General features: G+C 42.7%; 1 protein-coding gene across 22 annotated transcripts in view; it reads left to right on the top strand.

Annotated features, from left to right (window-relative positions):
* The first annotated feature begins 888 nt into the window (after positions 1 to 888).
* Positions 889 to 23,559, top strand: part of mical2a (microtubule associated monooxygenase, calponin and LIM domain containing 2a) — a 55,239-nt gene continuing 32,568 nt past the window's right edge. For 6 of the 22 annotated variants that reach the window (XR_001813794.3, XR_006983133.2, XM_047157958.2 and 3 more), the window contains exons 1-2: positions 890 to 1,344; positions 16,458 to 16,854. Coding sequence is in view for 20 of the 22 variants with exons in the window: in XM_047157958.2 (XP_047013914.1) it covers positions 16,594 to 16,854 (261 nt within the window). In the remaining 2 variants the exon portion in view is untranslated. The other 16 variants (XM_047157959.2, XM_017478255.3, XM_017478256.3 and 13 more) reach the window with 8 other exon arrangements.

The raw sequence follows: 23,559 nt of genomic DNA, 5'->3' as shown, positions 1-23,559 counted from the left end.
TGAACACCTTCAGGATGAACAGGAACACCAACTGTGCCCCAGGCTTCCTCACCCTAAATCAGTGCCTGACCTCACTATTGCTCTCGTAGCTGAATGAACATAAATCCCCACAGCCATGCTTCAAAAACTAGTGGAAAGAGTTCCCAGAAGAATGTCGGTTATTATAACAGCAAAGGGGAAACAAATATGGAATGAGAAGTTTAACAAGCACATATGGGTGTGTTAGATGGACAGAATATATGTACCGAGGGGCACACTGGCTCGTTTTTCGTCTTTTAGCACGTTTGTCTCTTATCTCTGTGATTGGGGTTCGAATCCTGCATCTCCCCTGTGTGTGTGGAGCTTGCATGTTCTCTCCATGCATTGTGGTTTTCCTACAGGTACTCCGGTATCCTCCCCTAGTCCAAAGGGTTGGCACTGACAATTTTCAAATTGTCTGTAGTGTTGGAATGTGTGTGCAATTGTGCCCAGTGACTGGTTGGCACCCTGTCCTCGTGCCCCGAGTTCACTGGGGTAGGATACAGGCTCCCGTGTAGTATAAGCGGTATGGAAAATGAATGGAAAACGAATATATGTACCTGATAAACTGGCAAACAAGTGTATTTCACATGCTAACACAGACCATGTACAGTACTTTCTTCAAAACGTTACTTGTATTACAGAAGCGAACCACCAGGTGGCGCCTTTTACATATGAAATATGCCTGTTATCACCACTCAGAACTTCCCAAGAAATGACTTTTTGTCCAACTTTTATTTATTCATTTATTCATTTATTTATTTATTTCGCCATGAAATGCAGAGTGATATAATGCGTTCTGACAAGCGTTATTCATATTGCTAGTTCTGGCATGATGCGCACGCGCCCAAAATGTGCATTCAGCGCGCACGAGGAAGGGCTCATTATAACAGGCGCGTGCTAGTCGATCTATTCTGTGCTTTTTCTGCTTCTTTTTACAGTGACATGCGCGCAGCATCACAAATCAGACATTTCACGTGCGTATTTTGAACTGTGTGGATCTATGTCATAAAAAAAAGAAAAGAAAAAAAAGAACCATGTTAGCTTTTCTCCTCCTGACTCCTCCTCGGGTGTAATATCCTGTTTTTTTTTTTGATGCCAAGTCACACTAATCTGGTGAATGAGCGTTGCGTCGCGCGCTCAAGTCTCAGCGTTCAAAAAATAACAATAAATAAACCAGGCTCGAGGCGGTGACAGGCGCGTGCCTGCAGCTCGGTGCGCACTGGCCGCGCGCAAGACGCACTGTTCCGCGTGAGTATTTTCTACTCACTGACACGGGCGGATTTTCACCGAGGCTGAGATTCTCACGTGAAAAGCAACGATAAAGTAAGTAGTATTTCATTCACGGTTTTTAAAAGACTTGACTGTTTTCTTCATTTCTTCACGTGTCCGTCTGTACTGTCGGTTACTGTACTGCGGCTCTGACACTTTATTACCTGTTTTCGTGTTCTGCTCGAAAACATCTGACTTATAATAACTAGTCTGTATCAAATCATTTCAGCGTGTAATGCTAATTCCAATCTTGGAAGACTTTTTCACTCAGTATTCTGTCTTGCAGCTGGATATTAATACGGAAATTCAAACGATTTCGTGTTCAAAAATCAAATCATATCACGATACTGCGATACTTGAATACATTCTCACGATACACGGTAGATATCCTTTTGAGGTTTTGCTCATACAGTGCCCAGAAATCACTCCACCTCGGGGAAACGGTAATATTTCAATCATTTTTAGATTAAATAAACAACAAAGTTAAAAAATGTAAGAGCAAATCAGCTATTTGTTTCCGTAGCCATGAGGTTGGTCAGTCAGTGTTACAGAAATACAGATGTTACGGAGTGGCTGATTGGTGGATTTGTTATTTTTTTTATTTTAGCAAGCTTGCCTTGCACTCCGGGGTTGGGGGTTCGAATCCCAACTCCTCCCTGTGCTCCAGGGTTTTCTCCGGGTTCTCCGGTTTCCTCCCCCAGTCACAAGACATGTTGATTGGCAATCCCAAATTGTCTGTAGTGTGTGAGTGTGTGTGCGTTGTGATTGTTCCCTGCGATGGGTTGTAACCCCGTCCAGGGTGTCCCTGTGTCCCCTGCAATGTGCCCCATGTTCCCTGGGATAGGATCCAGGCTCCTCTGTGACCCAGTGTAGGATAAGAGGTATGGAAAATGGATGGGATAGTTTATGCCATGACCTCAGGATAAAAGTATTATGTGGCTGAGAAAAGGCAACTGGAAAACTGACTTCCGGTCCCGAATGCTTGTTTGTTTGAATGCAACTCTCGTTAATCATTTTATCGACACTCTACAGGCTGCTGTCGATCCTGGGGGCAGAGATTTGTGAACATTTGGGGTTGGGGTGGGCTTAAACAGTTAACAATATCATTCAAATGTCTCACCCTCCTACTTAACCATTAAAAACATGAACTCATCTTACAAAAGGCATCTTTAAGACATTTTCATTCACAGTGGCGTTGCCGTGTCACAGCTCCAGGTTTCCCGCTTCAATCCTGAGCTCGGATTACTGTGTGAGTGGAGTTTCCTCTGGGTTCTCTGGTTTCCTCCCACCTCCCAAAAAAACATGCCAGTAGGGTAATTAGTGACTTGACTCTAGGTGTGAATGTGTCCTCATAGTGCCCTGTGCTAGACTGGGGTCCCATCCAGGGTGTATTCCCACCTCATGCCCAGTGTTCCTGGGTTAGGTTTCGGCTCCACCGTAAACCTGAGCAGGATAAAGAGGTTGATGAAGATGAATGAATGAATTTAAGTGATATGTAGAGATGGCTGGCCATGATATTGAATGTGAGGACTAAAAAAATGATACTATCTAACTTATCAGTAACTTGACGTTACTATATAAAAACATTATGTTTGAACCTTGTTGTACGACATCTCAACATGGGATTAAAACTTCTGTGCATACACCATTTGTGTTTGATATAAATCAATCATGTGAATCTACAGTCTGGGCTAGAATGAAATCAGCCCCAGCCTTTACTTTTGTGAATTCTGTTTATGTTGATAGTATTTTACTTCAGTAGTTAATTATTTTCATTTATTTCGTTTGCTTCTGGGATTTTGTTGGAGCAACAAGGAGTTAAGGATAAAATCGGAAAGCTACTATGTTGAAAGCATGCTAAACATGCCCCGTAGCTAAGCTCAGGATTGAACCCTGGACCCTGGAGCTGTGAGGCTGAGGAAGAAAACAGATCCATATTATTTTTGTGCGGCTTAATGTGTAGTCTGATTTATTTAATATCTCAGCTATATCATTTTTTTTATTTGTACTGATACAGTCTATAGCGTCTACGCAAACAACGAACAGTCTAAATGAAAGAAGGAAAAATCTCATTTCTCTTGTGTGAGAAAACCACAATTGTTACAATGGGACTACTGGACTTTAACCACAGAGGCGTTTCCTCTTCACTGTTACAAAGAACTTCAAATGCTTTTCGCATGTCACGCATGGGAAAGGACTACACCACAGATGTGCTGTACAATACTGAAGAGAGAATAAAAATAAGAACAAGGTTCAGTCCGCACTAGTGGAAAGTTCGAATCCGAGCCTGTGTTGTTTTGTTCAACCGTACCTGTGAGCTGCTTTGGAGGGGGAGGGGGAGGGGGGAATAAACATATGAATACATTTAAATAAGTACCATTTCATGTTCATTTTCCATGTCAGGTTCTGGTTTCTCCTGAAAAACTGGATCCCCCTACAAGTTCATGTGAACTCCAACCAAACCACAGTCGTCGTTCCTGTGAATTCTGGTTACCGTCGGGCCGATGTACTGTATCGAAGTCTTAGGTTCTGTTCTTTAGAGAAGTTAGTGAAATGTATTATAGCTATCAGTAGAAATTAGCTAGGTATTTTAAGGAGAGAATACAAAATCATCCTGCATGGCATCTCACATTTTTCTCTCTCTATCTCTCCCTCTCTCCCACTCGTTCTCAGATGGTCCAAATCTCATTGCTTTTTTTTTTTTTTTGCAGAGAGTGGGCTGCAAGCGTGTATTAACCAGAGGGCTATAATCAGATCCCTGCTTCAAACTTTACACAGGTCTGCACGCACACTCAAATTCCAGCTCCAAAAAATCACCTACGACCGTTTTTCGTTGGAATATCTACAGGAATGTTGACCTTCTGTGCTGCAGATTTGCATCAGTCAGAAGACTAGACACTGATAGGTGCGGTGTGTCGCTTCAGGGCCCTTTACAGTCTGCGCTCTGACGTCGTCTTTGTTTCCGAGGTTTAAACCATGTGTTTCTATTGACAGAGGAATTTTTGTTCAGAAGCGCTGCCATGTTGATACAGGCGCTGTTGTATTATCACTGGGAATGAATTTTTTGGCAAGGGATAAAACTCAATCACAGCACTGCTTTGTTTTTGTTTTTTATAGCTTTACTTTCACAGCCCAAGTCTTTCGAGTCGAGCCGATGCCAGTTTCAAAGCCGTTACTTTGGAATAATGCCTTTTCTGTCCTTATTTGGGCTTCCAAAGTGCAGTCGAAATGCATATTTTTGTGAAGTTGGTTTATATTTGTTAGATAAATTGTGAGAAATGCCAACTAGTCAGATGTTGACTTATGGGCTTGTGCAGTTTTTGGAATTTCTCTATGTATAATTTGAGTCCAAATAGCATTCATTATCTTCTCCAGTCATTAAAAGGCTTTTACTGAGTGAACTATTTTGAGGCAGCTCTGATAGCATTTTTAGGCTGGGTCAACATTTACGTGAACAAAAAAAAAACCAGGTACACGTTCCAGAATCCCAGCCTGTAATTAGTGGTCTAACCACGCTTTGATTTAAACATACTGTATGGCTTGGGGAGAAAACAGATCCATAGTATTCTCCGGAAAGCTTTGTAGAAATGAAGCACTCGTCATTACCCAACTGGTTTACAATCATAACACAATTCTGTCCAGTAGTATCGTAATGTTTTATTGAGACTTCACCTGAGACATTTCCTGCAGAGACCCGGTCTCTGGAAGTGACTGTGTGTTTCCTGTCTGTCAGCGTGGCAGAAAAAAATGTCCCGAAGAGGAAGTTTGCTGGTCAGGGCTTCTGTGTGGCAACGTGAATCACATGCTCGAGTATTAAGGAAAGAGTCAAAGCTTTCCATCGGTACAGCAGTCTCTAGAGAGGAACAGTAAAGGTAACTTTAAACATAGTTATCTATGAGGCTGATCCTCTAGTGCATATGTGTTTTTTTTAAACTCAGTACGCTGCCATAATCCAAAGTCACTGGCATTGTATGAATCCACCAGTTCCATCCCCACGGCCTAAAACTTTGTCATGAGATTTTAGGGAGCAAAAAACCATGTTCAACTAGAAGTCCATCCATCCATTTTCCACACAGGGTTGCGGGGGAGCCTGGAGCCTGTTCCAGGGAACTCGGGGCACAGGGCAGGGGACACCCTGGACGGGGTGCCAACTCATCATAGGGCACAATCACACACACATTCACACACTAAGGACAATTTGGAAATGCCAGTCAGCCTACAACGTATGTCTTTGGACTGGGGGAGGAAACCGGAGTACCCAGAGGAAGCCCCCGAAGCACGGGGAGAACATGGAATGGTTGCGGTTGCTTTTGAGGAGGCAATATCATAATTTCAGGGTTGGACAAATCACTAGCTCATGAGAAGCAGGTGGGTCCGAGAACAGTTTTTTTGCTCTGTCCCAGTGGTCAAGTAGGTTTAGTATGATATAGTGGTAACCAGATATTTTGACCTGCTTACTGATTTACCAACAGTAATCTGCCAATGTATCGTCTTGACACACAGTTACAATGGGATTCAGATTCACTACATGTGTATGCTCACTGCATAGGGGTATAACATTGTGCGTGTTATGTTCATTAGGATGCTCTTGGACAGGGGTGTCCAATCTTATCCGGGTGCAGGTTTTCATTCCAACCAAGCAGAAGCCACACCTGAGTCGACTGAAAGCCAAGATCAGCTGATCAAACAGGTGGAATCAGGTGTGGCTCCTGCTTGGTTGAATGAAAACCTGAACCCACACCACACCGGCCCTTTGCGGATAAGATTGCACACCCCTGCTCTTGGAGATTTGAACCCGGTAATGCCACAGTCACCCGTGGTGAGGAGTCTTTATTCACGGTCAATCACAGGCCAATTCTGGGCATTCTATGAGGTCATGTATGAGGAAGAGGTCGGATAGTGATTTCCTTCGAGTGTGTTACGCTGCCCTGTGACACAGCATGAGCAGCAGTTTGGAAACATGCAGATGGTTGGCTTCACACATGTAGGAAGCATGTATTAACCTAGCCCAGTTGGTAGCTGTTGAACAATAGGGGTGAGCTGGCTGGTGGTGGAAATTGGTAGATGATCAAATTAGAGTGAAACGTGTACTAAAACGGAAAGGACTTGAGTACAATTAAGAATCGCCCCAATTAATTATAATTATGCTTTAATAATGTTACTCAGATACATGGAGTAAATACTGCATGTTACTAGAAACCTGGAATAATCTGAGCACTAAGGACATCTTCAGGGTCATGTGTTTTCCCTCCTGGAACATGAGACTTGTCTATTCCGAGCATTTCGTCTCCGCGGCCTAGTATTTTGCCCAGCAGCAGTAACACAAGTCCTCTGTTGACCTCATCCAAGGAGGAGTGCAAAGGCAGCTGCATTTCATTTCATTCTTTCCCTACGTTAACTGATAATTCAGACAAGTTTTTGCATTGTTTGTTTCTATATCTGGGTGCGTCAGGAGATCTTTCTACACATGGGTACGTCATCACATATTGAGATGTCCACATATGAGATTAGAACTTCACTTTAAAAGGAAGCGCATTTGCCAGAACAATGCTCATCTTTTTTACTGACCATTTGCAGGCTCATTTGTGTAAATGACCCGTTTGGACCTCCCCAGAGTGCTTTGTCAAACTCTAGTGCACAGGGCAGTGTTTTTCCCTTCTTAAGTGTCTCTGTATAAATCTGTACTCCTGGAGGAGAGTGTGTGCTCGGGGCTCTGGGAATGTCAGACAGGCTCTCAGACAGCATGCAGCTGCTTCCCGGCCCTCGCTTCTGTGTGGATTAACGATTTTTCTCCTCACTAGAAGACAGATGATGTTCGCCGGGTCCTGCCAGATAGCACACTGTTTGTTCTCTTGTTCAAGACGGCGTTCCTTTGTTTTGGCACCAGCTTGGGAAGAAGTGTCCAGTTTTCAGTGAGTTTCTGAGACACTGGGTCTTATTTATCGATCAGTTAGGGAAGTTGAATGTGTGTGAATGTTTTCGCAAGACCAAAAGCAAAGTGCCTGTTTCGGTAACACTGATTTTCTTCGTACTCCCTTAGACTGATGAACGCCAGTCAAGTGCATTCATGGCACAGATGACTTGCATATAGTGATGCCAACAAACCTTGGTAGGGCAAAAAGCTCACAGAGACAATGAAACGACAGGACTGAAACTGAAAAGTGTCCGCTCTGTTGTCAGGAGATTGCAAGTTCAAATCATGAGGATGAGACAGCTATCCAGGACTGTGGAGTTAAGAGAGAAAATTTGGCTGTACTCTGGGTGTGAGGGATGACTCTTACTCTCTCCCTGTCAATCAGTGGCCACTGGGCAATCGTGGGCATCTGTGAGCTCATAAATGCAATGTAGAGGATGTCTCTGAGGAAGCATGTTTGCCCCACCCCTGGTTTACCCTCCCTGGTTGGTAGTTGTTGTGCGATAGTTAGCTAGTGGGAGGGAATTGGCAAGACCAAATCGGAGAGAAAATGGGGGGGGGATGACAAAATTACATAGCGAAAGAGTACCTCTTAAGTGTGGCGTATGCTAAATTTTCCAATAATGCAGCTCAGCCATCAGCTACTATAGATCCACACTAACACTTCCTCCTTGTATAGGTTGCCTTTTTTTTTTTGTCTTGACCGAATGGTAAATGGTCTGCACTTGTATAGCACTTTACACTGGTTCTCATTCACACACACACATCAATAGTATCATTGCCATGGTATGCCATGGTAGCATGCAATGGTAGCCATGCAAGGCGCCAACTTGCCATCGGGAGCAACTTGGTTCAGTGTCTTGCCCAAAGACACTTCGGCATGTGGGCGAGGAATTGAACCGCCAACCCTACGATTAGTGGACAACCCGCTCTACCACCTGAGCCACAGCCGCCCAGTTGGCTAGTTTTACTTTATGGATTTGTTATGGATTGCTTTCTTTCATTCAAGCCATTCATATGAATTGACACAAAAACTTTCTCTAAATATGTGTCTGTAATTGAATAAACTTGTCAATATAACCCATGCATAAAATTTGTAGTCACTCATCAATCGGTCAATTGAGGTTCCTATTAGTGAGTTCCCTTATATTTAAATTTCCATAAACCCTGAAGATATTGTAAGTTATAAATGTTTTTCTGAATGAACTGGATTCATACCACATTTCTTGTGTAAATGCTTCTGCGAAGTATTTATGGATAAATTTCTATCCAGTTTGATAAATACGTAAGACCCAATGCGAGTGAGTTTGCAGGAGTCCAGCAAGACAGTTTTGTGAAACAATGTTTTGTTGCTTTGCCGTGCCTTACTGAGGCGTGAACTTGTTTATCGTACGAGGGGGTGGGAGCCTGAGGGGTTCCTTCCTGGTTTTCTTCCGAGTTCCCAGCAATTAACGACATTATGAGTAACCTTCAGCTCAGCATGCACACTGACATCACCGACCCTTTTGTTTGGGCTGATAGTCGGGAAGCTCTGTCCAGCAAACACAAGTACGCGTCTGGATTTTCTTCCAGCTATTGGCCTGCTCTTGGCCAGATTTCATGACGCTGGACTCTACTCTACAGTACTGCAAAAAAACACCCCAAAAGTTTCCACAGCTAATACGAGGTCAGACTGAGTGGCCTCATTAATTCCATGACATTATTACTTCACGCTTGCCAAAATCTGAGTTATGGTGCTCTCTGTGCCAAAAAATGAAAGCCGAGCTAATTGGCTACAGCATTTTACCTCAAAAGGTTTGTCTTGAAATGAATGTGAGTGTGTTTTCACATTCTGGACAGCTTTTGTAGCTGGTATGTTGGCTGTCTTCTCTATAACATCATCCATCTCAAAAAGCATACAGAAAGCGAGCGTGTCTACGCATACCTCTTACTCTTGATGGCTTTTGATGTAGTCTTGACTCGGCCGCTCAAAAACGATACGTATTTCACATATCTGGAATTCCTGGACTCTGGAGAAAATGGATATCTTGTGTGCTTGAATAGATATCACGTACTGCGCAGGATAGTGAGAACACGGACGCAGATGAAATGTTCGATGATTTCACATGTGTGAGGGTCTAGTAGAACCCTCCTCATGCGGGGAAATCTGACATTTTCTACTATGTTAAGTTGTAAAAACAACGGGTTTTCTGAAACTGAAACGTTTCTCAACCAGAAGTAAATTTCTGGCGTTTTAAAGTCTGGTTACCTCCAAAAGTCAAACGGGAGCAAAGTGTATTTAAAGACATGCTGATTGTCTAAAACAAAGGTTCTCAAACTGCTCTTGTAGCCAGGGATCAGTCAAATAAATTTCACAGACCCCAACGGTACAGATTTATTTCATAAACATTGATTCATGAACATGAATATTAGAGCCGTGCAGCTTTCGACACTTTTTCCGGACTCGGAACCCTTTGAATCCTGAGTTTGGCACGATTGGAGAATTGTGAATGCTGTTTTCAAGCAGTCCAGAGGACTGATCCCTGGCCCTCTTGAAAATAGTGCTCTGCGGTTCACTTCAACCAAAGCACGAGCGCACAGTTGAGCCAGGATTTTGAAGGATTTCCCATAATCATTTCCCATTTTATGATCCCCGCCCCCGAACGAGCCTAGACTTGGTCCTGAGTGCAGACTCGAGTATTCAGACCACATGTGAAGACACCTTTTATATGTGTTTTTTGTGTTCTAGAGGTTTGGATTAAACCAGTCCAACTTGTGACCAGTCAAGCAAGCTAATAGCTATAAGAACTCAATAATAGATATAAAAAGTCTGTGGACACCTGACCATCTCACCCATATGTGGGTCTTCCCCTAACTGTTTCCACAAAGTTGGATGCACACAATTGTATAGGATGTCTTTGTGTGTTTCACTGGGACTAAGAAGCCTAAACCTGTTCCACAATGCGAGGAACAGGAACAGTCGAGGAACTCAAGTGGACTATATAGAGCCCTGACCTCAACCGCACTGAACACCTTTGGGAATGAACTGAAACGCAGACTCTGGACCCCAGACCTCCTCGCCTGAGATCAGTGCCTGACCTCACTAATGCTCTTCTGGCTGAATGAACACAAATCCCCAAAGCCACACTCTAAAATCTATTAGAAAGCCTTCCCAGAAGAGTGGAGCTTATTATAAAAGCAAAGGGGGACTAAATCTGGAATGGGATGTTCAATGAAAGCACATATTGATGTGATGTTCATGTTTCCACAAACGTTTTGGCTATAACGTGTATGTTAAATGCTTTATCAATGAGTTTACAATGGGAATGGGTGGAATCACTATGATCATCAGCATCATTCGGCTCATCACCGGAGGTAAAACTCATTCGCATTTTAACTGTGCTCTGTTCATGCTAACACTACCAGAGAAATATTTGTTGATGAAATTATTGAATTCTGTTTTGTTGGCTAAATTTCCCATCATTTTTATGATGTGATTCAAACATTTAAAGACTTTGCATATTATCATTATCTGTATTGTGTGTGCATGTGCTCTTCTCTGTTTTGATGATGACAGCATGACAAGTATCGGAGATATTTTGTCCGTCGGTATCTGACTGATTACAAACTGAGTTGATCAGGCTTACGAGCATTTGTCTAGTGCAAGTAACTCTCTTAATACTCGAACACAGCTCGACGATCTTGAAAGCACGCTTAACTAGCAAGGTTACTAGCGTGTTCGCCAAACTGGATCCCTACCCAGTCTTTACAGAAAGCCTTAGCACGATTAGAGAGTTCATAAAAAATGATTTCCACGTCATTTCTAAGAGTAAAGGTGTCAAAGTCTACAGTTATAAGCAGAAAGAAAACTGATCTGGGTCATTTTTGGCTGTTTGCCAGAATTCAGCCACAGCAACATCTGGTGGGTTTTCCCAGGCTGCCACACATGCTGTATCTTTAATAACTAATACATTCTTTGGAGAAGGTGGGGGGGTGGGGGGGACAGTTATCCTATAATCATTCCTAATCTTCTTCTGTGATGTTTTGCTCTCAGATCAAAAAGAGCTTCTGATGGGATAATCTGATAAAGTTTTTAACGCTACCCCAGCACAATCTCTTCCCTTTATAAACAGAAAGGGTTACCAAAGCCATCCTTTACTCTGCAGCCAGCTCTTTCTTTGATCTCCACTCCTCTGTGTAGGAGTATTTGAGCTCGTGTGTGTGTGTGTGTGTGTGTGTGTGCCTTCCTGGTGTCCCGCAGGCCACTACTGTCTGCCCGCGACGGCCCTTTCCATTCCGTCATATGGTGAAATCACGGTGTTTAAGCTAACAGAATGCTGCTTCAGCTCAAAGGGCAATCTGTGTGGACAGTGTGCTTTTGCTGTGTGTTTCATTAACCCGTGCGTTTTGCCCCCGCACATGGATCTAATAGCTATTTTTAACCATCCTAGGAATGCAGACTCTGTGGTTAGCATTATTATTAACACATTTTAATTTTAGTACAGATGATGTGATGGTGAAAATGTTTCCTATAATTAATATAACTAGCTATTAGCATTGTTATATTACCTGGTGGGTAAAGGTGGGTAGGGGGTGTTGGGGGTGAGGAAGAACAGTAAATACTGTGAAACCTGTACAGTCAAGCTTTTTGGGTGGATGTCAGACAGTAAGAGAAGTGATGATGGCAAAGAATTTGGTCAGCGAGTCTTGTCATATTAATAACACTGAAATAAACATCTTTAAGCAATGGAATTCTTCTTTTCGCATACCTCAGCATGTTAAGAAGCTGGGCACAGAGCGCCGGGTCAGCCATTATACAATGCCCCTAGAGGGTTAAGGGCCTTGCTCAAGGGCCCAACAGTGGAAGCTTGGCAGTGCTGGGGCTTGAACCCCCAACCTTCCAATTAGTAACCCAGAGTCTAATCGCCAAGCCACCACTGCCCCTACATCATTGGCTGTTATCTCGATGTGCTCAAAGTCTAGCTATCAGGAAATAGATCCAGATTGGTTTATTTTGTTTCTCACCAAAGCAGCTATATTTCATGCTATATTTCAGGAGGGTTCAAACCTACACCTGCTGTATACCTGCTGTACACCTACACCTCTGGTCTGTGGTGCTTTAAGCACTAATGTCTGTTCAATCAAATTCGAATGCTGGATCGGGAGAGCTGTTTATAAAATTAGATGCACTGAAGGACACCGAACGAGAATAGAATCTTTGAAGAGTGTAAATATGATCAGAATAGTGATCACTGTGCAAAATCGGCTAATTTAACCGACCGTGACCTTCCTGAGTTATCAGTGCAAACACCAGCACGCTTCTAAAGTGCCTAAGGATGGAACCAGATCCGAGGGGCAGGGCCTCTGAAGCACAGCCAGTCAGAGCAAGGGTAGGGTGTGTGTCGATGTCAGACGCAGGCGTGCTGGAATGCGGACCGTAAGAGCAGTAGCTCGCCTGTCGTTACCTCAGGGGAGTTCATTTAACACCCAAGCCACACGAGCTGACACGTCTCCTCCTCAGGCGCCACTGGCTGCAAAACAGCACGAGCAGAAACTCCAGTCAGAAAGCCTAAATACTGCTGCAGCCGCAAACAGAGGAAATGGTCACCGGGGATATTACACTTCATGTTTACTTCAGAGGTGTTAACATATTTACAGGACTGAAGATGGGATAAAATGGTGTCATAGTCAAGACAATACACAGGCTCTATGAGCAGGAGTGTGTAACAATGTGACCCTAACACAAACGGAGAGCAGCCTCACTGCGTCAGCCCTAGAATAAAAACAAATCCTGGACAAAACCTAAACGTCAAACCAGAACTGAAGACCAAAGACTGGGTTTTTTAAGTGATTATTAGTTTAGTACTTTTGCATTATTTCATGTAGTGTATATTGATTTGTATTCGTTTCTATTATGTTTCTGACAAATTGGAAAGAAAGACAGAAAGAGACCGAGGGAGAGAAGGAAGAAGAAAGAAACAAAGTGTAGGAAAATGAAAGAAAACAAAAGTAATGCCGAGAAAATAGAAAGAAGGAAATGGAGGGAAAGAAAAAAGAAGAAAAATTAGGAAAATGTAAGAGAAATGTAAGAACAAAAGTAAGTGAGGGAGGGAGGGAGGGATGGAGGGAGAGTGGAAGGGAAGCTAAAGGAAGACAAGAAGGAAAAAAGGTGAAGCCGCAAATGGAAAGAAAGAAAGGGGTGGAGGAATGGAAGGGAATAAGAAGAAAAGTGAGGAAAAATGGAAAGAAAGAGAAAGAAAGAGAGGGTGGGAGGGAGGGAGAGTGTAAGGGAAGAAAAAAGATAAATTTAAGAAAAGTAAAGAAGCAAATGGAAAGAAAGAAAGAGAGGGGTGGAGGATGGAAGGGAATAAGAAGAAAATGTAAGAAAAGGTAAAGAAGCAAATGATAGCACGAAAGAAAGAAGGACAGAAAGAAGGAAACAAAAGTAAATGAGAGAAAATGAAAAAGAAAGAAAGAAAGTATGAGGCAGAAGCGACCACCTATAAAAGTTTGAAAGTGTTAATGTGTATGTGTGTGTTTGTGTGTGCATGTGTGTGTATGCGTATGTGTGTGTGTGTGTGTTCCAGTGATCTACAAGCCTATTGTGTGTACACCCAAGCCTTTTCCACAGTGTATTTGCTGAGACGCAGCACAGAGAGCATGTGTAGCGCGCACAGCCACACAGCCACACAGCTCGCTCTCCAGGAATTCTCCAGATCTAATGTAATGCGTGTAGATCAGATTCGAATTCCCTTTCTGATATTCAGACTGGTGTTATGTGACAGTTTTGTGGTCTGTGAGGTGAAGTTCGGTCACGATCCTGAATCACAGCGCTGCTTTCCATGATTACGCCGACGGTGTGCCTATAACCCTAACGCTCTCTCAGCATCTGCTCAGTTACTCCTGATTCAACCCCGTCTCTTCAAACACTCCGTTCATCGACCTGCACTATTTCATACCTTGTCATCTCTCCTTAGTGTGTGTGTGTGTGTGTGTGTGTGTGTGTTATCTTTGGGAAGTGGAGAGGCTTTGAAATCTGAGAAGAGGCTGAACTAAAAATACACATTGGAAGGGCGTGTTAGCACAGAACTGAGATGTCCCTGTGTGTCCAAAAAAAAAAAAAAGCGCCCTGTCCTGTTCTTATACAAACCGCAAGACAAACGGTATTTTTCTGCAAGTTCAGCATAATGAGGAGTCTCTTTCTCTCTCTCTCTCTCTCTCTCTCTCTCTCTCAATCTCACACAGTCGCTCTCTCACTCTCTCTCTCTCACGCTCTCTCTCACGCTCTCTCTCTCACACACGGTCTCTCTCTCTCTCCCACACTCTCTCTCTCACGCAGTCTCTCTCGCTCTCACGTAGTCTCTCTCTCTCTCTCACGCTCTCTCTCTCTTATATCAGGTGTTATCTCCAACAGTGCAATGAAGACTAAATTGATGGACCCTGCACGTCTGATAGTACTGTTTACTAGAGACTAATCGTCAGACGCTGACATGGACCCAAACATTTAGCAAATTTGCAAATCTCCCCTACTCCCACATTCCGAAGGTGCTCTAGTGGACTCCGAACTGGTGTCTGACGAGGCCACTGAAGTCCACCGAGCACGTGTTCGTGGAACCAGTCTGGGATGGTTTTTGTGATATGACGTGTTATCATGCTGGAATTAGCCATTATTAGATGGGACAAATTGTGAGAAAATTGTCAGCAACAGTGCTCGAAGAGGCTGTGACATGGTTCTGATAAAGGATGCTCGATTGCCAGGGGCCCAATGTGTGCCAAATAACATTCCCCACACCATGACACCACCACCACCAGCCTGAACTGTTCATACGTGGGTTCCTACAATGGGCACCAAATTCTGTCCTACAACGTTGCCGCAAATTACCGATTCAGCTGTCCATTTTTGGTGAGCCTGCACCCACTGTAACCGTGTTTCATCTTTCAGAACTGCTGCTCACTCTGGACACCGTTGTGTGTGAAAATTCCAGGAAATCAGCAGGTTCTGAACTAGTCAAATCAGCTCGTCTGGCACTAACGACTATGCCACACTTGCCAAAGCGACTGAGATCTCATTTTCCCCATACCCCACATTGTTTCTCACTTAGCGATGAACTCCTCATGCTGAGTTTGATGATTAAGTTGTTTTACTTCAATTGTAAGAAGTTGCTGTAGTTCCTACTCTTTATATTTTCACCGAGCACAGTTTGCAGGCTGCTTTGCTTTGATTGCAATAATTGCGAAGTAAATCCAGATCATTGTTGTTTCGTTACTTAAGCATCGCATAGTATCAGATGTTGGTACCGGAGCATTACCAGTACCAGCTTTGATATCGATGGAGCGTTCATTTTTACTGAAGATTTAAAAAAGGTATTTAAATGAAAGCTTCTTTAGGGAGGCATGGTGGCCTAGTGGTTAGCATGTTTGCCTCGCTCCTCTGGGGTTGGGGGTTCGAATCCTGCATTTAGAGTTTACATGTTCTCTCTGTCATTCAGGGGTTTCCTCCAGGTACTCTGGCTTCCTCTGCCAGTCCAAAAACATGTGTTGTAGGCTAAATGGCATTTCTAAATTGTCTGGAATGTGTGTGTGATTGTGCGCTATGGTGGGTTGGCACCCTGTCCAGAGTGTCCCGTGCCCTGAGTTCCCTGGGATAGGCTTCAGGCTCCCCTGTGACCCTGTGTATGATAAGTGGATGGATGGATGGCTGGTTGTGGGGGTTTTCCAGGGATGAGCAAGACAACAATATCATATCGGTTGAATTATAGTATAATAATGTCATCATGTTCACTAACTGAAGGTTCAATTCTATTTTTGTACCAGTCATTTCATTTCCTCTTACTTTTTCTTACATCTTACCGTGGTTAACACCTTTGTCTCGCACCTCCAGGGTTGGGGTTTCAATTCCTGTTTCCGCCCTTTGTTCGTGGAGTTTGCATGTTCTCCCTGTGCTTCGGGGGTTTCCTCTGGGTACTCCGGTTTCCTCCCCCAGTCCAAAGACATACGTTGTAGGCTGATTGGCATTTCCAAACTCTCCGTAGTGTATGAATGGGTGTGTGAGTGTTTGCCTTGTGATTGTGCCCTACAATGGGTTGGCACCTCATCCAGGGTGTCCCCCACCTTGTTCCCTGAGTCCCCTGGGATATGCTCCAGGATCCCCATGACCCTGTGTAGGATAAGCGGTACAGAATATGGATGGATGGATGGATGGATGGAAAACCTAACCATTGTTGTCTAAAATACAGAGTGAAAACATATTAATCATGATTTCTGCTCTCCTCAGATAGCCCAGGGCTACGGATCCAGGGTTTAGCCCAAGCTCTCCCCCAAGAGAGCAGAAGAAGAGCAGCACCTGACAGACAGAAAGAGAGGGCGAGAGAGATCAGCGAGCCAGTGTCTTCACTCGCACAGAGGGAAGGATGGGAGAGATGGACGATGAGAAGGGCCGGGCAGGGAGGATGTTTGAGACCTTCGTCCAGACGTCCACCTGTAAGTCCACCCTGCAGGCCTTTAACATCATGTGCACATACCTGAAGCTGGATCCTCTGGAGCATGAGTCCTTCTACAGCAACCTGAAGAGCAGACTGACCTGCTGGAAGGCCAAAGCGCTGTGGAGCAAACTGGACAAGAGAGCCAGTCACAAGGAGTACAAGAAAGGCAAAGCCTGTGTAGGCACAAAGGTAAGTGTGCTGAGAGCAGGTCTGTACCTTACTCACAGTGAGTGCTGTACATCATAGGAACATTAAACCTCAGGACTTGGGGAACTTTAGTAAGTGCGAGTGAAGATTAGCAGACAGTCTTTCTCAGTAAAAGTGCACATGACCCTGACCTGAGTACTCAGGATGTCTGCTCCCTTAGAAAGGCTGCTGGACAACTGACGTGGAGGGATATCATTCAATAAAATTATATGAAAGAAGGGAATAAAGGAGTTGTCACAAAAGAAAAGGTGGATTGAGAGAGGCATTTTCTTAAAAAATGATTTCTGTCAAAGTACTTTTCCCCCTCAATCATCTCAACGCGTGGAAAAAGAAAGAAATAAGTGAAGAAAATATAAGAAATAAGTAGAGTGGAAGAAAGAAAGAAAGAACTAAACAGAAATGTAAGAAATTGTTTGAAAGGAACAAACACAGAAATGTTAAAAGGGAAATGGAGGCAAAAAGAAAGTGAAAAAATGAAATGAAGAGAGAAAGAAAGAAAGAAAACAAATAATCAAAGTGTAGAAATGTTCTAAAAAAGTAGAGTTAAATGTTAAGAAAGAAATGAGGAAAGAAAGAAAGAAATGAAGAAAAATAAACGAATAAAGGAAGATAGTAAGAAAGAAATGAAGAAGGAAACAGACAGAAAGAAAGAACAAGAAATCAATAAAGAAAAAGAAATGAAGAAAGACAGAGCAAGAAAGAAAGAAATGAAGAAAGAAATATTGAAAGAAAGGCATGAAGAAAGAAGGAAGCAGAAAGAAAGAAAGAAAAAGAAAGAGACGAAGAAAGATAGAAAGAAAGGCATAAAGAAAGAGGGAAACAGAGAGAAAGAAATGAAGAAAGAATTATAGAAAGAAAGAAAGGCATGAAGAAAGAAGGAAACAGAAAGAAATAAAAAGAAAGAAATGAAGAAAGATAGAAAGAAAGGCATGAAGAAAGAAGGAAACAAAGAAATAAACGAAGAAAGAAAGAAAGAAGAAAAATATAAGTGTAGTAATGTAAGAAAAAAATGAGAGTAAAATGGAGAAAGAAAGAAAATGGAGTGAAATCTGAAAATGTTTAGTCGGAATATTGAAAAGCTGAAGCTCAGTGTTCGAGTGTCTCTTGGTGTCATTTAGCACAACATAGAGAATATTACTTACGCATTAGAAAAGTGGAAAAAAGGGACATTGGGAAAAGGGCTTGGCCACTGGTACACACACACACACACCCACACACACACACACACACACACACACACACACACACACACACACACACACACGTGCAGACAGCTTCACTCAGCAGATAAGATGATTTGAGGTGGTGTGACTGCAGACTGCTTCGTTATAAGTCTCCAGAACAATAAAGTCCTGAATGGCTCAGCGCCCAGACTCTTATTAACGTGTGTGAAACGTTTCATGGCTAGAATTGAACAAGTCTCATTTGATAGCAGCTGTAAATGCCCCAGTGACTTTGTTGATGTGAATGAGATCAATTATGCCCTGCATTAGAGGTTATAATTTACCTCACATTCCTAAAACACCACTAATTATACACAATGCTTCTTTTTCAAGCCTTTCTCACTTTGATGAGGCGCAGCGCAGCATACCTTAATGACACTTTGGCACAAACACACCAGATGTGCTGTGACTGTATTATGAATCAGTATCAGTATTTACATAGCAACAAGCAGGAACTGGGGTTGAAATTACGGTAGAGATATACGATTCTGACATTTCTCTAGTCTTCACATGGAAAACTCACTGAAACTGAATACTGCTGCGGACACGGGTAGAGGAACTCACCAGAGGGGATATTACACGTTTCCTTCAGAAGTGTTCAGATGTTTACGTGCTATCAAAGCCAAGACAATACACAGGCTCTAGATGCAGAATCGCAAATAGCGCAACATGTATGTACTACAGGTAACTCTAGTTTTCAGTAAGAGAAACAGAGTTCAGCCTCACGCTGTGACCTCCTACATACGGCAAAAATTCAGTTCCTGGCCAAATCCAAGACCTGAAATCTGATCTGAAGACCAAGTACTGGATTCTTTAATTATTACGAGCTAGATTTTTGTAGAATTGATCTTGCTTATTATATTTTCAAAAACGAAAAAAATTATTTGAAATGTTCATTAAATGGCCGTTTTCAGTAAAAAGAAAAATATACAAATAAAAATATACCAAGTGAAAAGGAAACAGAAAGAAAGGGAGATCCGACCATCTAACAAATTATAACGTTTTGCATTTTACTGTTAAATGAAAGAAAGAAAGAAAATAAACACAAAAAAAGACAACACAATGTATAGGAATGTATAGGAAAATGTATGAAAGAAAGTACGTTAAAAAAAAGTGGGAAGGGAAATGATGGAAAGAGAAAGAAAGAAGAAAAAAGTATAGTGGGAAAATTAGAGTGAAAAAGAAATGTAAAGAATGAAAGGAAGAACCAATCAAAAAAGACTGGAAGTAATGGGTTCAATGAAAGAAAGTATATCACATGTATTGAGAAGGTAGAGTGAAAGGGAATTGGAAAGAATGAAATAAAAAAGAAAAGAAGAACTTAAGAAAGAAAGAAAGAAAGTATAGAAAATATACTGAAAAGCTAAAGTGAAAGGGAAATGGAAAGAATGAAACAAACAAACAGAAAAGAAAGGAAGGACTGAAGAAAGGAAAGAAAGAAAAAGAAAGAAAGAAAGAAAATTAAAACAAAAAAACAAGGTGTAGAAAATATACTGAAAAGCTAAAGTGAAAGGGAAATGGAAAGAATGAAACAAATAAACAAAAAAGAAAGGAAGAACTGAAGAAAGAAAAGGAAAGATAGAAAAGGAAAGAAAAAAAAGGAAAGAAAATTAAAACAAAAAAAACAAGATGTAGAAAATATACTAAAAAGCAGAGCGGAAGGGAAACAGAAAGAATGAAGAATCCAAAAAAATGAAGAAAGTGATGGGTAGAAGAAAGTAAGAAAAAAGAGAAAAGGAGGTGAAAGAAAGGAAGAGAGGAAGCCCACCATCTAGAAGCTGTAGATACACTGTCCATGTAAGAAGAAGAAAAGAGTGAGTGATGTGAGATTGAGAGCTGACATCGGCACGTGATGACGCACGGTGCGGCACATCTGTCTCCCTCGCTTCACCATGACGTGTTGTTGTAAGACGTGCGTGACATGACTGCTGTCTGTGAACTGGAAAGGTGCGCTTTCACATACTGTCATGATGTCTCTCCTCACTCAGACTCCACATGCTGTGCCAGATCGCAGTCTGCCCAGGATATGAGGTCATGCTCATGTTATCAACCTTCCCAGCGTGACCGAATGCTTGTTATTTTTCTATTGTTTGTTGCCGTCGTTACTGTTGCTATGACTGCCAATCAGATGCTTTATTCTGCAGCTTGCGCACGCATTACAAATAGCCAGCATGGCAAAATTGGGGATTTGGGGATGTGGGTAGGGATTATAGGGATTATAAATAACATCAGTTTTGATCCTGCATTGCCTTTTATACTCATAAGCAGCTGAAAGGCAGAATGTTTCCTCACTTTTTTTTTTTTAATGCTACTGATGGCACCAAAATTGGTGGAAAATATTTGGACTGGTTGGCAGTTTGAAATGTAACATTTGACCCAGACGCGTCTCTCAGTATTCGAAAAAAAAAAAGTCGAATCCCAATTTTCCACATTATTTCTATTTCTGTAAGTGTAAAATGGCCATATTTTGGATGTGCTGACAGCCACGACTTTGTGAGACATTACTTCATTTTTTTTTTTTTTAAATTATGGTCTGCTCAGTGTGTGGATATGGACCACATAACCACCGGCTTCGACGGCACAGTTTCACCTCGTCTCAGAAACGTTGGCATTCTTTCCGCTGAGATCTTCTGCTGGCTCGTACAGACTTCCTCCATTTTGTGGTCTCTGTGCTTCAATAATTCCAGTGCAGGGCCAAATGTCTGTCTCTCTGTCTGTCTGTCTGTCTGTCTGTCTGTCCGTCTGTCTGTCTGGAATGCCAGAGCTTGTGCTCTTGTTGCCCTGCTGGTGATATGCCACACTTGATTGAGTGCCTTGGCCTGCTGGTATGAAGCCTTCATTGTTGTTGCTACAGTCCCCTCCAAAAGTATTGGAACGGAGATAATGAGTCTTTATTGATCTCATATACATTAGAGCACAGTGAAATTCTTTTCTTCGCATACCCCAGCATGTCAGGAAGCTGGGGTCAGAGCACAGGGTCAGCCATGATACAGCGCCCCTGGAGTAGAGAGGGTTAAAGGCTTTGCTCAAGGGCCCAACAGTAGCAGCTTTCCCCTTTTCTGATCACCACGGTTGTAAAGAGTAGTTATTTGAGTTAGCCTTCCTGTCAGCTCGAAATAGTCTGGGCATTCTCCTCTGACATTTTCCTCTCATTAGATGTCAATTTCTCCTGACTAATAATATTTCAGCTCTAGTTCACACTGTGGAGTGAAGCCAGAAATTTGGTCCCAAATGTAGTGAACACAACAGAAAAATCACATAACTGAAAGGCTACGATTTGTGTGTGTGTGTGTTGTAGGGAGTCGTCCTGAACCTACTTACTTATGTGTGAAGTGGCTCCGTGTCCAACTGGGCACCACAGCTTTCATCAGGAAGTAGTCACATCTGGCAGGTCATGCATGCCACTTCCTGTTCTGCAGACTTTTCCATGTGATAAGAGATATTTGGCTGGACTGTGGTACCATAGTGCTACATTGATGCTATCCTGGAATTTTTGGATCTCCAAGGGAAAGCTGAATAAATCACAGACCCTCTGATGATGATGATGTTGATCTCAATGTCCTCTTTTTTTTCTTTATGGGTCACAAGAGGAGGGTTTCTCACTCAACTCATGCATCCTCACACCTTATATCTCAGTGCATGAGAAAGGCTTAAACTGGGATGAGATCTGTACATATCAGACAGGAAACAGATCTGCACTGATTTCAAAGGAAATACCACACCTCTTCTGTCTTACCCAGGTCAGGATGAGCCAAAACACAGGAATCTGTTGCTATGATAGCATCTTTTCTGACAACCAGTTCTTAGAGACAGCCCTGAAAAGAGAAGCATTGTTTCTGCTCTGTGGCTTCTCTCTAAAGATTCGCTCACACCTAAATAATTTCTAGTCATCTTTGTTCTCAAGTGGGAGGAGGATGCCATTCTCTCTCTCTCCCTCTCTCTCTCTGTCTCTCTCTCTCTCTACCTTGTCAATCACAACAACACTAGACAATCATGGGCATCTGTTAGGTCTTGTATGTGGAAGAGGGCAGATTGTGCATTCCTCCGAGTGTGTTACACTGCCATATTCCTGACTCAGCCACAGTAACTATCCTTTTCTAAGAAAGAGTCTGAATTTGCACAGTTGAGTTTGCATCCTCAACGAAACGCCAGCAAATCACTACCAAGTGTTTTCCTATAGGCTATGGTGTTTATCCATCCATCCATCCATTTTCCATACTGCTTATACTACACAGAGTCATGGAGGAACCTGGAGACTATACCAGGGAACTCGAGGCACAAGGTGGTGACCATCCTGGACGGGATGCCAACCAGTCGCAGTGCACAATCGCACACATATTCACACACTGCGGATTTGGAAATGCCTACAGTGCCACACTGCCTACATTGTAGGCTGATTTGGAAATCAGCCTACAACGCATGTCTTTGGACTGCAGGAGGAAACCGGAGGAAACCCCCGAAGCACGGGGAGAACATGCAAGCTCCGCACACACAACACGCAGACGTGGGAGTCAAACCCAACTCCGGAGGTGCGAGACAAGCATGTGAACCACTAAGCCACCGTTCCCTCCGTGGTGTTTAAAAAAGATATTATTCCAGTCTGCATAGTTTCTTTATTTTTCCTCGTAATGCCTCACCAAGAGATGCCTGTGTGTTGTGTTTTAAAATGTTATGTGAAAATGTTTATTTTGCTCAGTTTGGTCAGTCCAGCAGTGGTATTAAGAGCGAGTAGTTGCAGTTTTGATAGTAGTGTGTCGCAACATGTAAAATACAATTTGTTTAAATATACATACCGGATAAAAGAAGTATGCATTGAAAATGTCAATAGCGAGTAGGTTTTCGAACAAGAGACGAGGGCCTGCTAGCCTAATGAGTCTGCTTGTCCCCAGGGCAAATATGAAGGAAAAAAAGAGTCTGGATATGTAATCTTTGTGTCCCGGTCTACTGATTTGTCCATCCCTGATGATATCACATTGTTAAGTGAACTGTAGTCTAATTGTATTGTATAGCAGATCCAGCTCATCATAACTGGCTGAGAAGTGGGCAGAAAAAATAGCTGTCTTGATGAAAATGAAGTAGGACGTTTCAACCAGTGATGGATTAGACAGAAGATTGGTGTTTACACGTGTTTCTCCAGGGTGCAGCCATGTAAAAGAATGCATGCTTGGCCTGGTCTCTGCTGGTGATAACACGTCCCAGCTTTCGCCACGCCACGGACTGGAACAAAGACAGACTCACTGCTCTGGTCTTCCTTTACCTCATTTCTCACTGTTTTTTTTATTGGTCAGTCTGAACTTAGCAGGCTTTTTGATGTGATCCTGACTCCAGGAACATAAATTCCCCTGTGGAGAGTGGACAGATCTGAGTGAACATCTACCCAAGCACAAGGTCCACAGGAACCGAAGCCTGAATAACACAGTATTGATCCCAGCGATTGTTTCTGGGAGTCTCTCCTGCCATCGGG

Source organism: Ictalurus punctatus, chromosome 10 (genome assembly GCF_001660625.3).
Source record: "Ictalurus punctatus breed USDA103 chromosome 10, Coco_2.0, whole genome shotgun sequence".
NCBI lineage: Eukaryota > Metazoa > Chordata > Actinopteri > Siluriformes > Ictaluridae > Ictalurus > Ictalurus punctatus.
Note: the sequence above shows the minus strand (reverse complement) of the source record. Positions and strands in the feature narration are given on the sequence as shown.